This window comes from Anguilla anguilla, chromosome 2, assembly GCF_013347855.1.
Source record: "Anguilla anguilla isolate fAngAng1 chromosome 2, fAngAng1.pri, whole genome shotgun sequence".
Taxonomy (NCBI): domain Eukaryota; kingdom Metazoa; phylum Chordata; class Actinopteri; order Anguilliformes; family Anguillidae; genus Anguilla; species Anguilla anguilla.
The window spans coordinates 51,752,111-51,770,005 of record NC_049202.1 but is presented as its reverse complement, the minus strand read 5'-3'; the positions used below and the strand labels follow the sequence as shown (position 1 = coordinate 51,770,005).

At 41.6% G+C, this 17,895-nt stretch overlaps 2 protein-coding genes across 7 annotated transcripts in view; one reads left to right on the top strand and one right to left on the bottom strand.

Annotated features, from left to right (window-relative positions):
* Positions 1 to 68: 68 nt before the first annotated feature.
* arhgap17a (Rho GTPase activating protein 17a) overlaps positions 69 to 17,895 on the bottom strand; it is a 42,797-nt gene continuing 24,970 nt past the window's right edge. Inside the window, exons 6-21 of one of the 6 annotated variants that reach the window (XM_035402700.1) lie at positions 17,648 to 17,724; positions 17,383 to 17,500; positions 15,862 to 15,930; positions 15,274 to 15,355; positions 13,117 to 13,244; positions 11,822 to 11,933; positions 11,136 to 11,217; positions 10,899 to 10,979; positions 9,216 to 9,329; positions 8,892 to 8,983; positions 8,087 to 8,243; positions 6,739 to 6,990; positions 5,367 to 5,530; positions 4,600 to 5,115; positions 2,422 to 2,466; positions 1,623 to 1,760 (exon numbers count right to left, since the gene is read on the bottom strand). In XM_035402700.1, the coding sequence (XP_035258591.1) occupies positions 2,459 to 2,466; positions 4,600 to 5,115; positions 5,367 to 5,530; positions 6,739 to 6,990; positions 8,087 to 8,243; positions 8,892 to 8,983; positions 9,216 to 9,329; positions 10,899 to 10,979; positions 11,136 to 11,217; positions 11,822 to 11,933; positions 13,117 to 13,244; positions 15,274 to 15,355; positions 15,862 to 15,930; positions 17,383 to 17,500; positions 17,648 to 17,724 (2,052 nt within the window). In that variant the 3' untranslated portion in view covers positions 1,623 to 1,760; positions 2,422 to 2,458. Of the gene's footprint in view, positions 2,467 to 2,695; positions 4,038 to 4,599; positions 5,116 to 5,366; positions 5,531 to 6,738; positions 6,991 to 8,086; positions 8,244 to 8,891; positions 8,984 to 9,215; positions 9,330 to 10,898; positions 10,980 to 11,135; positions 11,218 to 11,821; positions 11,934 to 13,116; positions 13,245 to 15,273; positions 15,356 to 15,861; positions 15,931 to 17,382; positions 17,501 to 17,647; positions 17,725 to 17,895 lie in introns of those variants that run through there. The other 5 variants (XM_035402702.1, XM_035402698.1, XM_035402699.1 and 2 more) reach the window with 5 other exon arrangements.
* The window catches only part of lcmt1 (leucine carboxyl methyltransferase 1), a 52,815-nt gene continuing 42,142 nt past the window's right edge, over positions 7,223 to 17,895 (top strand). The window contains exon 1 of the mRNA XM_035402710.1: positions 7,223 to 7,246. The gene's annotated coding sequence lies outside the window, so the exon portion shown is untranslated. The remainder of the gene's footprint in view (positions 7,247 to 17,895) is intronic.

Genomic DNA, 17,895 nt, shown 5'->3' with positions numbered 1-17,895 from the left:
ATTCTCATCACTCATCAGGAGGCACTTAATTGCAGCAGTAGATACATACCGAAAGCATGAATCTGATATCAGCATTTCAATGGATTTTCTTTATTACTTTGAAAAGGAGTTTTGCCAAGCATTATACATTTTGTAAATTTATATATAATTAGAAAGACTGCTGGGCTTAAATGCAGCATAAACAATTCTGTGAATACCATTGTTTATTTTTCTGAGCCTTTACAAAAAGGTCTCAAGTGCGGACCAAGGCAAGACAGCGAAGTGCACTTAATATAGATATAAGGCAGCAAGGAATAGAGGATTTCAACAGGCAAGATTGTTTCTGGAAGATAGCCATTACGAGAACTGAAACATTTACAAATAATCTTCTATAAGTAATCAAAGCAGCCCAGACGTGGTACCATTTTGGTTCTGGTCTCTGAGCAGAGTATTGACTTTATATTGAAGAAAACATGACAAACAATGCCAATGAGGCTTTACGGGCTGAAGAATCTTTTACCACTTCACTGCTGAGTTTTACAATGGTTTCTGTTAATTACAAAATACAGCTCAGTGGAAAGAAGGAAAGAGCCTGAATATGTTGAGTGTACCCACTGGGTCTGAATTCTGCCAGTGAGCAGTTTTCATGAATGTGCTTGCAGCAATGGTTACTACTCTGATTTAGAAAGAAGCAATCACACCCTACATTTACCTTCATCTAACCTGCCACATTGCCAGTGAAAGTAGGTAATTATCAAATAGCAATGGGATTCTAGAACTAGGCATAACATCATCAATAACACTCCAATAACAGTCCATTTGTTCTTCATATATCCCCTGTAAGCAATTATCAGCATGTACCGCTACTTGCGTATAGTGGCATCAATAACCCACATGGTGCAAGAAACAAAAAAAGGATTAACACTTCAATCACAGGGAATGTGTTCATGGAAATAAATAGATTAAATGAGCAGAGGACAGGCGTAAACTGTATGAACTGACAACTGGAAACCTGCAGTCACCAGCTTCACTTACAGCAATAAGGTTTTTGGTTTCTACTTTCACAACCCACTCTTCTCCAGTACTTATATTGTTTTAAAATATTAGCTACATCAAGATTTCTTTTTTTTAAACAAAGGTCATATACTTAGGGAAAAAATGCATCCCAAAAACTGAAAAAGTACATTAAAGACAACCTTACTTCAACTATTAAGAAAAAGCAGTTTCTTTTTTTCTGCCCATAACATACAAGCCATCACCCATCAATGTCAACAAAACTATCCCAGATGATGCAGTGATCCATTCATACATTTTGATCAGTTTGATTTCCAAACTTCATATTGCATAATTATATCGCCCATTAATAAGCAGCAGCTTTCCTAAGGCCTCCTCAGTGCTGCAGAATGAGGATTCATAAGGCCTCCTCATGTACAATGAGGATTCCCTGCGGCAGTCCTATTACAGTGGCGTTTTGATTGTCTGATGCTCTTGTGCAACGGGTAAATGGCTGACGGTGGAAATGTGGTGACGGGTTTGGGTAGGTGTCAGTGTGTGGACAGAGCAGTGGGGCGCGTTTGGCTGTTTGGGAGGCTTTGGAGAGAGTGGCGTCTCAGAAGCAGGGGCATGTCCTCTTCCTTACAAGGCGGTACTCTCTGAGTCCAGATCTGTGTCCTTGGATAGGGTGATGGAAGACTCCTGGCTGGCAGGGCCTGTGGCCTGCTGCTCTGCAGCAAGCTCGGGGGTCAAAGTGTGACTAGGCCCTTTCAGAGTCACAGAGGAATCTGCACAGGCACAAGAGCCACAATAGCAGGTTAATCGTCACATCACCGCAACAGGTACCGTTCCAGCATAGCAGGGCTATGGCAGAAACCTCCCGTGATAACAACAGTCCTGCTATCTGTGGTCAAATAGAAGACTTTGATATAGCCTAGATCTTCACAATAATTTTTAATCAGTATAAACTTATATTGGGATGGTTTTATTTGGAAATTAATTCTTACATAAGTGCTGCTAACAAACCAGTTTTTTGAGTTTTTGCACCTTTTTCCAAGGTGGAAACTTCCTAACATTGAAATCATTATTCTGCAGATAATGTGAAACAGACCCAACCTCAGCTTATCTGCTAGTGAATGCTTACACATAATCACCCTGTCTTATGTATTCAATCCAGCACCAATTCTACACTGTTTAAATGTTTGAACAATATATATATTTTGTAAAGCAGTAGTTATATGCACTAAAGAGCAATTGAGAGCTGTTAGGCATTGAAGGCTTTTAGAAACCCAGCCCAGGACTGATTGTATCGTTGATATCCCATGCATGTTAGTACAGGTTGATACCGGCAAGCGGGGTTAGTGCACACATGCACAAGTTAGTAGGCAGAAGGGCAGTTTGCTATTCAATACATTAGCTATTGGCCAATCATATGCCATGTGTTCTTACCCTTGCCTGCCTCTCGGCTCATAGGCAGAATGGCATGTCAGACATCTGCAATATTTAATATTTAAACTGTAAACTGTAAATTCACACCATATAGTAAAGCACTGACCCTTTAAGGAGTTTGTGTCTGATGCATATGCTCTTTGTGTCAGCGAATAAAATTCAGGAAATACTGTAACTAAGAAATATGACTAATTTATAGTTTATCAAATTATAATGCAATCATTTGTCTTAAAAATGTGTGAATTTTGTGAAATTAATTACCACAAGAACACCATAGTTTACAGTGGTGGTACAATAAGTACTCACTCCACTTTTTTTTTTCTTTTTTTTTTTTACGACATGGCATCACAGTGGATTTAATTATGCTTTTTTGCTTGTTGTTTTATATTTGTAATTCATTTAGATCCATGTATAGAAATTTGTTTTAACTTTGACATTAATGTGTTTCTGTTTATTACATGGCAAAAGAAGCATAATTAAATCCAATGTGATTCCATGTCGTGTAAAAAAAAAATAAATAAAAATAAAAATCTGAACAAGTCCAAGGGGGTTGAATACTTACTATACCCACTGTATGTTACTGAGAAATGGAAATAATTGGAAATAATTAAATTAAAATAATTGAGCAATTGATTAAATGATGTGGCGTTTTTAATGAAAGCACTTATTCATGCAGATTACTGGAGCTGAGGGCAGTGCATCTGTGTCAGAAAGGTGCTGTCAATACAGGCTTCATACAGTAATGGGCAAAGCACACTGGACACAAAGGGGGGAAGGAGAACGCCGAAAACCTTTTTATTTCAATAAGAAATTCTAATTAATTGTTTCCATATTTAAAACCAAAACTAGAATTTCTAATTGACAATAGGCTTAAGTCTATTCTTGAGCGTTATTCTAAAACTAGTGGATGGAAAGAGATCAGTAATCATTAATTTCCCTACTTTCACACAACCGCCAGAGCACATACTCAACATGCACAAATGCTGCCAAAACCGGTTATTATTTCCAAAGTTAAGCTTGCACATTGAAGAGACAGCTTTTAGCAGAATGCAGCAATGCGGGAGCAGTGCAAGTGAACTTCTGCACAATGAAATGACCTAACTATGAAGCCATTAATGGAAACTTCTAAACATTTATTTTTATGACTTATTAATAACATTAAAAGGTGATGGAACTGTCATCTGCTACAATTCCTTTACTCCCTTGAGTTTCAGAGCACACTTGAAATTTACAAAAAATACCTAGTGAGGATGAGAGAATGAATGTACTGAAATGAATGGATGTAAATCAGGGGTTGCAAAACACTTTATGAAAAACTGACCAACTTAATCAGGACTCCAAATACAAAAGAGAAAGCCAATTTAAACAATTTTTGATGAAACATTTACAAATGTAATTTGCAAGCCCTAATTATTGTTGTCAAAATGTTTTTGGAGATTAAATGGCAGCTATGGATGATGTAAAGGGACAAACGTATCAGCAGGCAAAAATACCACAAGCATGTTTACCACAATGAATCTGCGGCAAATGCAAATAAAAATGACAAAGCTGAGGGCAGATGCTGCAAACGCAAATATCCTTTAACTACAAACCTTCCACACTGAAAGATCCTCAACCTGTGAAGGTATTGTGACACAAAACTATTAGTGTTTAAGTACTGAAACACCACTGTATTATAGGTCAGAGTTATGGTGGGAGAAAAACCATCAAAAAAACAAGATCTGGCACCACTGAAATAAACAGTAACTCAATCACCTCAGGCTTGTGTTTGGCTCTTACACAATTTTGCTTTCAGTATTAAGGAAACAAACCAGTGACGCTTCCATCTGAACGTTTTTAAATTTAACACACCAAAGAGACACATATTTCACGTATCATCAGGTGTAAAAATGTACAGGATGTACAAGTCATTGGTTTTTAATCCAAAGATATCTCAAAATTACTGATGAACTTGTACAATAGATGATGAAAGGTGAAAGGGAAAACAATTATTATTATTATTATATAATAACAATAATGAATTTGCTTATGCTGCAGTACACCATATGAAGTAGGTCAATTTACTTTTCATGGTCATTTTTTCCATTAAGAAAGGGCACTTGATATGGTAACGCTGTGACGCGCTGCTAATGTTTGAGTAATATCAAAAGGGACATGCAGAATCGTCCGCTAACTTACCAGTGATGACCTTTGAGGCGGAACTGCAGATTCCGTTGGTGCTGTCGTTACTGTTGGTGGGGGGCTGTGGGGGCGGGGGCACGCTGGGCCGGTGCCTGGGCTTCGGTACGGGTCGCGGCCGAGAGAGAGAGCCGGACTGAAAGGGGGTGAAGGACGTGGCACAGGGGCTGTCGGGTGGAGTCGGGGTGCTGGGTGGAGACGGTTCTGTGCCAGGCTCGCCTGCTGCCTGACTCATGGTTTTGGTGTGGGGCGGGGGCGTGACCTGTGAGGGAGGCTGGGGAGGGGGGTGGCTGGGGGCGTGGAATGGTGGCTGGTTGCTGGAATGCCGGCGTGGTGTAGCACAGGGCTGAGGCCCGCTCGGACTGGGGCTCTGGTTGGTAGGGGAGTGGCCAGAGGAAGGTTTGGGAGGTTGTGCTAAAGGCTGATTGGCTGCTGAAGATGAGTGTGTCTGAACACTGGGCTGTCCTGGAGGGGGATTCACTGGTTTAGGTGGAGCAGGAGCAGGTTTCTTGGTACCTACATGCACAACAAAGTAAATTAGGAGTCTACTCATTTAGAAAGATCATCTGGATATACCAAAACTACATTTTAAAAGTAGTTTAACACATTACTTCATTTAAATTAGTCATTTTGGATAATTTTTCATTTCATTACATGAAATCTATATTTATTTTGTGCCGATTTATTTGAATAATCTTTAGTTACAGTAAAAAGCAATGGGAGGAAATGCACAACATAAAGAAGTTTGCAGCAGCAGCAGCTCTCACCTCTGCGCACCATGTGCGGACTGGGGCCCATCGAGCCCGGCTGCGGGGCCCCCACTCCCAGCTGCCCCGCGCCACCGGCCGCGCTGGGGCCGCTCGCCTGCACGCCCGCCCCTCCGTTCCTCTGAGGAGGGGGTGTGGAGCTGGGGTCACGGGGCTTCGAGAAGCTACAGGTACACAGAATTGATCATTGGACGGATACACAGGGTGCCATCAACTCAGTGAGATGCACTGTGAATGAAAGGCAAAAAGATCTACTCGATCAGCACTTCAAAATCTTCACACATGGAATAAGTGCACCCATTCAGTTCATAAAACACTACAGCTGAAATTTCAGATCAGCACAACTTTCCACTCAACTGAACATTTCCCAGCTTTCAAATACTCACTTATCACAACTAATCCATAAGTGATGATCAACTAATCCACAAGTATTATGTATGGTTATTAAAGGGTAAGGTATTAAAATGTTAAAAGTATTAAAAATTGTATCCAGTAACTTTTTAGTAAGTGTCTGTGCTATTCCAGAGGGAGGTCCTAATAAGTTGGGTGAAGTATTTGGCGTTCGCTCGTAACGCTTTATTTGTAAGACGCTTTATTTGTCAAAGAAACTGCACAAATAAAAATGACCAAATATAGTTTTGTTTCCACAGAAGTTTACCATGTGTATTTTTCCATCCTGTCAATCAAAAATCAAAATTAGATTTTAAGATTTCCTCGAGGCAAAACACAGAGCAGCACGTTGTAGGCGAGGCTATGAATAGTACAGGAGACCTATTCTTAAAAATCTTCTACATCGACTGAACATGCAGAGAAGCGTGAGAAAGGAGACAGTCTAATGCCGGAGCAGCTGCAAGAGGCCTCATTTGCAAAGTAAAAAAAAAAAAGAAAGGATGGATATGTGTCCAGACACAACAGTGACTCAGTATTGGGGGTGACCACAGACTAGGCCTCAAACAGCAGCATGAAAGGCAAGCACAGATGCTGGAATCCACAAGCGAGCAATAAAAACCATCACGTCTCAAATGTGGTGCAACACTGGCAATGCACCGAGGACCTCATCACACGCGTTTTATGGATTCCTCAACAGTGTCTCATCACAGACTTCATTAGGCAGACCATCAAGCTAAAGCCAGACTACATTTTAAAAGCAGTGTAACACATTATGGCATTTAAATGTGTCATTTTGAATCACACACTTTTACTTTGTGCCAATTTGAATGGTCTTTATGTAAAAAAGCGACGGACGGGGGACGTTAGCAATGAACACAGCAGAAGCTAGCGGGTAAGACGGCCCCCGTCGCGCGGTGAGCCTGTGATGGTCGCGTGGTGAGTCGGTGCCGCATGGTGCCGGAAGCCTCTGCACAGCCCTTACCTGAGCTCTTCAGCGTGCTGGGCGGCCGGCGACGCCGCGGCCGGTAACCCCGCGCTGGACTGGCCCACCTCCAGGCCCAAACCCGTGGCCTGAGCCTGCTGCGCGGGCGGAAGCTCGGTACCGCACTGTACCGGCGCAGCCCCCCCGGCCTCCACCGGGGGCAGGGGGGGCTGGAAGGCAGGCGAAGTGTGCTGCTTTCTATTTAGAGTGCTGGCTCTACGGGGGGTGTGGTCCGATAATTTATTAGCAGGGCTGGAGAGAGGAGATAGTGGAGACACGAGCGCCACAGTGAAACAGCAGGACAGAGACACAGCGGGTCAGCGGGTAAGCAGGGAAAGTATGCTACTCTACACCAGTGGAAGAGGAGGGGGCGGTCAATTTACACTACCGGGTCCACTCCTCCAGTTGAACTGTGTAAGTGATTTTCTTTGGAACTGCACAGCTCTTGAATTACAGGCACCCTACTATTACTGAGGAGGACACTGAAGATCTTGAGTGCTTCAGAGAGGTGAGTTTACATGCTTTAACTTAATATACATGTTTTAGATCTGCAACATATATATTGTTGCTAAATAAATTAATTTGATGGCAAACATGGCAAGCAAGGATATAAACAGAGTAAGCACTAAGATTACAAAGACTAAGCCAGTCTTTCATATACCAAGGACCGGCAATGGAGCAGAAAGCTGACGGACAACGTGACCAATCACACAGAAATGTATTTTTTTCCAGAGACTTGCCCTGAATTAATTCAAAGCCATACTATATACAGTACCAGCACATTGGACTGGCTGTTTGTAAATTCAGAAACACAGTGGACTGCTGGACACTCAGGAGTTACACAAGATGAATGTAACTAACACAACCTATAAATTGTGGTCGAGAAACTGCAAACCTGGAGGCCCATCTTGCAGGTGAACGGTTCCAGTGCTCTATGTTTAGACTGTGATTGTGTGTGCGGGAAGGACCCCACAATGGAAAACGAGCAGTGCAAAAGAGGAAGCTTGCTGGCAGCAAGCCAAACCCACAAACACAAACTTGACATGGATCAGCTAACAGATTATCCTTCAGGTTAGTAAGGTTAATCATTTTTCTTTAGTAGCCATCAGTGACCATGAGTAAAAAAAAAAAAGTACTTTATTGATTACAGTGTCATTGTTCATACATAAAAGAAAAAGGAAAATAAAGGGAGAATACGGATTCTTAACACACTTAATTCACTTAAAGCACAGACTACTGCGCTTCGTTGACCTTAACTGTGATAGACTCCTCAGACACAACATACACAGCAGACAGTGGGTTGGACTTTGAATCCTGCCTTTGGAAACCCCGGTGGTGGGATGGATACCTGTCTTTGCGGGGACCGTCGCCCTCCGGCAGGACCACGCTGCCTGGCCGCTTTCTCTCTATAGTGCCCGAGTCCAAGTCAGGCATGCTCAGGTGGTTGGTGTGGTTTGCAAGAGGGGTGGGCATGGCAAACATGCCCGACACGTTGAACTCCACGTCTGCGGAGAGACGCACACGCGTTACAGGGGGAATTGATGGTGCCGCCATTTTGAGATCATTTCCTTCATTTTAAACCACTGTTTCAGACATTTTTATTTCTTATGTTTTTAAAATGAAGATTTCTGATAAATTTCTATTTCCTGCTGTCCTACAGGTCTCTTATAGCAGATATAGCATAACAAATAATCCTAGAGGAAAACTGTGCTGGGTTAAATTGCCTTGGAAACAGATTAGCCACCATGACGGCAAAGAGCTATTGGAAATTAGTCTTAGTCACTGTCAAAATCCATAAAGTGTCACGTTGTTCATTAATGCAGAAGTTAATACTGCCACTTTTCAGCAGAATAATGAAGTCAGATGGGATGTTCTTACCACTGCTCTCCAAAACAGGCAAAATTGTGCATACATAAATATTCTGGACACAAAAGAGTTCTGATCGTTTGTATACTCCATAAAAAAATCTATGCCTTGGAATTGATGCCTTTCCCACCAAACTAACAAATAATTATCGCCTTTCTGGTTTACAGACAAAGAAATTAAGCAGAGAGCAGATGACAAAAAAGGCAAAATAGCCACATATGCAGCAGAGAAGCACCGCCAACTCCTATTCTCAGAGAGAGGGAGGCTCTGTCTTAGTTAGACTGTACCCTCAGGGAAGAACCAGTCAGCGTGCTGGATGATGGGTTCGATTATGGTCACCACATGAACAGAGGTAGCTGCTGCCATCTCTGCCAGGGTCCTACAAGCCCAAACGAAAATACCAGACGTTATACATTTTTAAACCACTGTCCCATAGGCACACACCGTGCACATGGTAATGGCTAAGAGAAGCTATAGAGTATAGTACAGTGCACGAGATAAATACATCCCATTAAAGAACCAAACCTAGTTCTAAAAACCATTAAACAAATCCAGTTTATCCAGTGAGAACCTTTAACAAACAGCAAAGGAATTCGCAGTGAACTTCTCACCCTTCTGTTTTAGCCCACAGCAGATTGGGACCCAGTACAATGGCAATGTTGCTGGGGGTCATTTTATTGACTTCACTGTCCTGGGCAAGCTTGGCCAGGAATTTCACCAAATACCTGTCAAAGGGTCAGAAACAATTACATTTCAAAGGGCACCGTCTTATGAAATGCACAAGACAGCACTGTACAAAATTCACCAAAATACACAAGTACAAAACAAAGCTCACATTTTCAACCTCAACTGAAGGCCAACGCATGACCAAGCAAGTCACTTCCATGAGCTAATTAGACTAAGTGTGCACAACTTGCTTGAAGGGCCATGGTGAGAAGTTTTTTTGTGGTTTATTATTAATGAGCCAATTTAATGAGCACAAACCCCAGCCCTCCAGGAGTTGTACACACCTGGGTTAGGCTAATGTTGATCCTAAGACTAGAGCAACCAGCTGAAATGAAGATTCATGTTGTTTAATCAATAATACTTAAGGGGAGGCACCACCCCTTAATAGGAAAAATAAATTTGTTTACTCAGATCAAAATGAAGTTTTACCAGTTGAATAAACACACAAATACAAGGTTTTTTTGCATCATGACTTTTCATTTTTTTATTTTTAAAATATGCAAATGAGCTATTTGCTCATTAAATATATGTTAATTTGCAAATAAGGCATTCAATATTTAAGTTCAACCGATAAAATCAACTGATTTTTTTAAAAATGTGATCAATAACTCAATAGTTAGGTCTTGTCAGAGGCTTTCGTCAAAATATTGTTTTTTTAATTAATTATTCCAAAAACAATATGTACATGCTTTTTTTTTTTTTTTAAACCTATTTTTACTGATAAAATCCCACAAAATGAAAATGACAAAACATATTTTAAACAGCCTCTGACACGCCATAGCTATACATTTAAGAAACAGAATCTAAAATTAAGTAGCTGTATCTATTGTTACAGTTGAGATAAATTGAATACCCTATGGGCAATATACGGTTTTGAGGAAATGGCTGTTAAAGATTTGCTGATGTAAATGAAATTGAAGAGTTCTGCTTGTCTTTCCTCCAACTTCACAGTGACAGCAAAGTAAATAGCCACATATGGTCATACTGGCTGTACGCTCCAGGAAACAAGCTTTTTAACGATATATGATTCAACCAGGTCAGTTTTAAAACCGCGGAGGCTTTTAATCATAAAAGATGCTATCATAAGCTTATTTTATGCTTCATCTTCTTGACGATGGTGTTATATTATCATCTAAATTAACTATTTATAATTATTATTTATCTTTACTTTGTTCATTTTATGAAACTACAGAAGTTATAGAAGCAAAATATCAAAGAAAATCAAAATTGACATATGGAACCAAAATCATAGTTTTTTACGGTGGTGCCTCCCCTTAACAAACATAACAGAAGACAAAATTGCTAAAACGCAGAACCATGCTAAAATAGGTAAAATCTGCACTATGGTTCTTATTTGACTGACCCTTTCAGGCCCTTCTGATTTTGTGTTTCACAATTAAAAAAGGAGTAATACAATCCAAACAGGCAAAGAGCAGGCAGTCAAAAAAAAATAAAAAATCAAGCAACCCCAATATTGCTCATCACTGTATTGAATTATAATACAGTCAGAGCAGAATGAGCTCCAGGACACTTTCCATAGCTGGTCTGAGGCCAGTCAGTGCACCAACCTGAAGTTGGCCTTATTGTTCTTTGGCAATTGGTCGCATGTCACCCACAATGCCTGCAGCCTTTTGTCTTGGTCAGACACACTGTGGATAAAAAATAAACAAGTTCACTCACATGGCTGAAAGACCAGTGAGATTCACCCATATGGACCATGAGCGGTTTGCAAGATTTATCGCTGATAAATTTGCTTGAAGTGAGCTGTAAAGATAACTCCGCGTTTAAGGGATTCTCAGTCTTACTTGGATGCGTGTGTCCACTCGTCATACAGCTGGAAGGTCATTAAAGGCTCTGGCAATTCCCTCAAGTAGGACTTCAGAGCACCTGGCCAAGGAAAAAAGCAACATTTTAAAAGGGAAAGACATACGCACTCAGGGCAGTATTCAGACAGGTGGAAATGAACTGAAGAAATCGGTATTCACTCACACTGGCCACTTTCCAGACTGTACTCACCATTCAGAAGGCAAACCCCTGAAGCACAGTTAATTTAAGTGTGATATGACCTTCATTGCAAATGGCTCAATAGCCTTAACTGACTGTAAGTAGACCTGGGACGTGGGTTGTCATTATAGAATTATATTTTGGGTTAACCAAACAAAACCTCTTTTTTCTTACTCAGTGCTGGTTGTTCATTCATAATAGTACACAAAACATTAATGCATACTTTCTAATCTTAATATATCTCACTGTGTATTCAACAACTTCAGGAGTACTCCAGCTAAAACGCTGCTAACAAAATGGTAGCGCACCTCTGTTGTAAATGTAGTGCTACATGAAGCAGTGCACGGTTATTGTTTGCAACACGCCATGGAGCTGTGCCCAGTGCATTTTCCTGCTGCCAGCGCGATTTTAAAATGATGAAGTGAGCAAAAGCAGCACCAGGCACATTTACAGACAGTGTCTGTGGTAAACAGGAAAAAGGCAGTACCGGCTACAGCGTGGGGGTCAGAGTAGAACTCCTCCAGCTGGGAGGTGGAGCAGTCCAGCGCCGCCTTCAGCTTCTTCAGCTTGGAGGCCCCAGCGGCGATCCTGAACAGGCCCTGACGCGTGAGGAGAGAGGAGTCAGAGCCACGCACGCCACACAGCGCTTCACACGGGCGCAGAACCAGGACAACACACCCCACTAAACCAGAGCCCCTTTACGTCAGCAAAACACCAGCAGCCAGCACTGAAAAGAGCGCAAAACGAGAGATCACATCTTACTGGTAACGTGGACTGGTAAGAGGCGAGACACGCGTCTAGTTTCTGTAGTATTAATACTCTACTCTTTGCATTGCTTTTCTGTCAGAAAAAGGGAAGTGAAACAGAGCGTGTAAAAGCGAAACGGCAGAAAGCACGCTTTAGCATCAAGCAAAACTCAAATGCTCAGACAGCAGTTTCAGGTTCCCCTTATATAAATACACCAAAGACAAGAGAAATAAACACTATGGCCCCTACAATTTCTGAAGTCGAAACATGTGGAGCTGCACATACTATGACCTCAGTTGGTTCGAAGTCTGAAGGAGCACACCATCCTGAACCAAAACATTTTCAATTTCAGCATAGACCACTTTGGATTAATAATTTTATCCAGTTATTTTTCCCAAAAAATCTACAGCTCATAAATAAATTAGACCCATCTGAAGAGCCAATAAACTAAGTAAATGGATCATTCATAATTTCTCATGGACAAAAGCAAGTTTCTTTACACTTCTGGGCTTTTTCCAGTAATGAGGCTGATATCGGGTGTGTGCAGTGCTTCTGTGAAGCCTGTGTGGGATCAGGTAGAGCTGGAGCTCACGGAGCTTCTGTGAAGCCTGTGTGGGGTCAGGTAGAGCTGGAGCTCCCGGAGCTTCTGTGAAGCCTGTGTGGGGTCAGGTAGAGCTGGAGCTCCCGGAGCTTCTGTGAAGCCTGTGTGGGGTCAGGTAGAGCTGGAGCTCCCGGAGCTTCTGTGAAGCCTGTGTGGGGTCAGGTAGAGCTGGAGCTCCTGGAGCTTCTGTGAAGCCTGTGTGGGGTCAGGTAGAGCTGGAGCTCCCGGAGCTTCTGTGAAGCCTGTGTGGGGTCAGGTAGAGCTGGAGCTCCTGGAGCTTCTGTGAAGCCTGTGTGGGGTCAGGTAGAGCTGGAGCTCCCGGAGCTTCTGTGAAGCCTGTGTGGGGTCAGGTAGAGCTGGAGCTCCCGGAGCTTCTGTGAAGCCTGTGTGGGGTCAGGTAGAGCTGGAGCTCCCGGAGCTTCTGTGAAGCCTACCTCCTCCTTCATGCCGGTCTCCAGCAGCATCATCACGCAGGCCTCGATGGGCAGCGCGATCTCCCGCCCGCTCCGCTTCAGGTGCTCCTCAAGAGCCGTCCCAAAGGCAGGCTTCTCAGTCCAGCTGTCTGCAGGGGGAGACACCAGGGTGGGAGACCGTTAACCATGAACAGAGAACACATAAATCATCGAGATTAAGAGCATTTATGGCTAAATATCGAAATTATCACATGCTTTCCCACTGCAGCAGTTTAAGCCACCAGGTCAGAGCTTACAGTAGAATAACCAGAGGGTTGAAGCATATGTGTATGAGTATTCTTTTCAAAAGGGAGGGTGTAAGGGGCTGGGGGGCCAGGTGGGAAAGATCAGAGCGCTGAGTCATACATCACATGCTGTGAAACAGGCCTGTCTCCTTATTACCACATGTTTTGTGGAAATGCTCAAAGGAACAACAGCACAGAAAAAAGATGCAGTAACAGCTCGACTTTTTGATTTTGTAATAACTGAAAAGCTCGAGGCAGCCTTAATGCTCAAAAGAGTGAATACAGAGCAACGACTCAGAAATCTGAAAGAAGCACTACTGAGTATAGATTCATTGAGAAAAATGCACACTCACAACAGTTTGTGATTACTAGAGGTGATTTTCAATGCAGTATAACAAACAATAAACAGAACACCTTCAATAATATGACTTCAGTGTGTGCTGTACTATAGCTTTGCTTTTCACAAAGTATGGCCATGAGAAACACAGGCTGCCATTTCCTAATAACTAGTCACATCTCCCCATATGCAATTCTCTTAACTGACGTCAAATAGAACAGATGACCTTTGAAAAAATAAATAAATAAATACATTTTAAAAAAATTAACTGTGCTTTTTCCAGTTATTAATTCATGAACCAATTTAATCAGGAACCCTGCAGACTAGAAAATAAGTACTGTATGAAATGCATAGCATGACATTGCATTTCTTCAGAATACACTTCCCAGCCCGAAACCACCGACAGCAGTGAATGCAACACTCACAATAGGCGGTTACGATTTAATCTAACAAACAGAACACAATTAGTTTTGGCATTATTATAGACTCAATATCTGCTTTCCTTTGTTGAAAAAAATTACATGAATGGCGGCTGCATAACCTAATTAACTGATGCACACTGGAAGTTGGAAACAGGATGTGTCATAACTTGGTGAAGATATCAGCAGCTCACCCAACAGCTTCAGACCATCTATTTAACATAAATATCAGAAAACAATATAGATATAATAACAGTACATTACTGTGCAGAACTTTAAATCCTATGAGTGGAATAAACTGGAAAAAACACTATGCAGTCATTTAGAGTTACCGCCATCCCTGGGCCACACAAATAAAGTTTTTTTTAATGTCATTTAGTGATTTATGTTGGAGCACACAGCAACAGTCTTGTTAAGGGCCACCACATCCCTAAGACTGGCTCTGCCAATGAGGGTGCGTGAAAAAAGTTGTAAGAATACATGATAGCCTTGTTAACCATGGTAAGAGTTACAAACACTTAAATTGTTAGACGGTTATGTACTTGCTAAGTGAATCACCAGGAAACACAGGAATTTTGTTTTTTTTATGAGACTGGCATCAGTGAGTGAGCACATAAACCTGTATGCAAACTACAGAACAGGTACTAAGACTGACTTACAGAAGTAAAATACAGAACGGAAAGTTGCAAGTAGGTCAGCAATACATTTACTACCATTAAAGTGGCAGACAAATTGTGTAGTCATTTAATGTGGGGGGGATAAGTTTGAAAAATGTTTAAAGGCCAATTATTGCAGTCTCACATGCTCTTATTATATAAGCATGAATATTTGCTGATGGATAACTTTACAAGCACCTGTAGTATGAAGACTGAGCCTGAAAAATGAACCATGTCTCTGTGACCGTGGCTTCTGGTTCTGTGGCCTAGTGTCAGGTTTCATTAAAAAAATCATAAGGTATCAAGCAAATTATAAACCCCAGACTGCTTTTGTTATGGGAACAGTGAAGAGAAAACAAAAAAAGGAACAACAACTTTTTCAGTGGCAGTAATGAGCCATAAAAAATGCAAAATGTCAAGGACAGAGGACATGGAAAGAGAAAGCAGATGCTTGCAGAAGAGGTAAGCCAGTGAAACTGTACCTTGCTGCGCTTGAATGGTTGGCAGCACATTTTCCAGCACTGCTAAAGATTTTCTATGGTAATCAGCTTGTGCTTCCAATAACTGGGAGAAGAAAACACATTGAGAGGCAGAAATTCTAAGTCACAGTCATACGGCAGTGTAAAAGACAATGAAACGTACAGACGTAATCCACACTGGTCATAAACAGAAAATATGTAAAACCGAACAGTTCATAAGTCAACTGCCTCTCAGCGAATCACAGAAGGACACATAGATGTTCCCAGATATATCACTGCACCCACATGACATTTACAGTTGTGTTGCACTTAGAATCGGTCATCCATTTTAAGCTAAATGCATCGTATGGTTTTGATGAACTCATGCATCCCATATACGGCGCAGACTACACGTGCCACAGAGGCACTGGTCATTATACAAATATAGACACTAGACATAAAACCTTGCACATTAAGGTGTCAAAAACTATTTTATGGTGCGGTTCTGTATAAGTGTGCAGACACACAGACTCAGACACGCACACAAACACAAGCCATGAAATCTGAATGATAAAAATGACCTGCAGCCTGACAGTAGAGGCATTTACTCACCATTACATAATAGCGGGCATAATCCCCCTCTTTTGAGAAGAAATTGTACATGTCTGCAGCCAGCTGGTCCTGGGCACAAGAAGACAGAACAGATGGCAGTTGGGACTGTGCAGAGTTCTTCAACACATGTTGACACTTACATTTTAACCCTTCACTTTTCTCTTTATTGATTCAATTTCTAATACTCTGTAATAGCCTGTGACATTTTGTGGCAGTGTACACATATTTTGCTTCATGCAATCAATCTACAGGTGTGGTGAATCGCCATATTCAGGACTGTCTGTGATTAAAAGTAACATGCAGCTAAACAAAGCATGTAAGCCATATACTCCAGTTATGTTCATGGTCAAAGAGAGAACAATTAGGACACAAACTGAACACTCTGCAGCAATACTGCTAAGAATTCATGAAGCATAAATTATACATTAATAACTGGCCCATTAACAAGGGTCAAACTTTTAATGGTTTCGTTTACACCACTCAGGATATCTAATCAACACAAAAATCAATGTCCTGCTTTATAGCCTGTATATTGTGAAGCAATACTTCTACCGCCAATTAGCAGTGATGTAGCAATGCGGCTTTACATTGAAGGCCATTAATGTTTCATAAAGTCAACAGAAAGTGGTACGCCAGAGGAAAGCAGAGCTCTTCACATCCTGAGCCCTGGGGCAATGCAGACACGAGCGGCCTTGCAGCCCCAGAGAGAGCGGAAGGCCAGGTCTGATGACCTTCACAGATATACCTGAGCCAGCACAGCGCTGAGTGATAGCATTCCTGAAGCCTTGTATTTACATGCTTGAACTACCAACTGGAGCAACAGTAATGTACTCTTTTGTTAAATTTTTTTTTACATTTTTGTGCAGTTCAGGCTAATTAAAAATGTAAGTCATTATTTTGAGTGAATTCTTTTTCTCTGAATTCATACTTTGTAAATCTTCATGTATTACGCATACTGAAATAATTTATTGTACCATTAGTCTCATCTGCATTGCAGGGGGACCTCATTAAACCCACTGAAACCCACTGACTGACCCGCTCATTCCAAAATGGTAAAAGCAAAGCAAGATGGCACTCTGCTCCATGCCTCTGGTATTCTGAAATAGGTTTCTCAGTCCTTAGTATAGTCTGAAAACATTCTTGGTGGTGTCTTACATCTGCCCAAGGGAACAGCCTGAACCTGTAAGGTTTTATGTTCAACAGTTTATTTCCCCAATGCATCAGATCCAAGGCATGGCCTACTAGTGGTTTTTTTATCGATTAAAATTTTTTTTTTTAGATGACAAAAAAGCACTTGGATCACACTTCCCTGACAGTTTAATACCTTATCTCTTTTAATACTTTTGGTTCCTTCTTCAGTCTGCTTTATAAAATAGGTTTTGCCAGCTGGGTGTAACTCTTTGGTAGGATTGTCCACATTTGGCCAAACTTGCCCCAAAGGAAACCTCCCATGCATTAGGACTGCAGCATGATTTTCTACCCTGTATATCCTGTACGGTACATGAGAACATGTGGCGATACCTTGCAGAGCTCCACTTTGTTCATAGCTTCATCCACCTCCTCTTTGAGGGAGTCCACCTTGGCTGTCAGTGCTTGAGTGTTTGTTCCTGAGATTACCGACTTGGTTGCCTGCAACCATCTGAAAAAACACGCAGCCAAACACAGGATAGCTGAATTGTTAATCCAGCACGGGGGCAATTAACCTGGGACTGGAACGAAGTAGCAGCTAAAAACACACCAGACAGTAATCCTTCAGTGTAATCTCTACAGAAACGCAGAACCTCACCGAGCTTTTGCGGAATCATAGTCCAGCACCAGCCGGGCCAGCTGCCTGCGCTGTTTCAGGATGTTGGGAATATCAACCTGGGATTGGAAGATGGACGTTATGAGTGTAAGCCTACTACATGATAATCAGCTCTCACCATTGAAACAACTCAATCAATCTGCAAAAAAAATGAAATGCACTTCACAGACAACCTTATTAGTGCTCCAAATATCCTGTGGTTATTAATGTAAATAACAGCATGCATTACA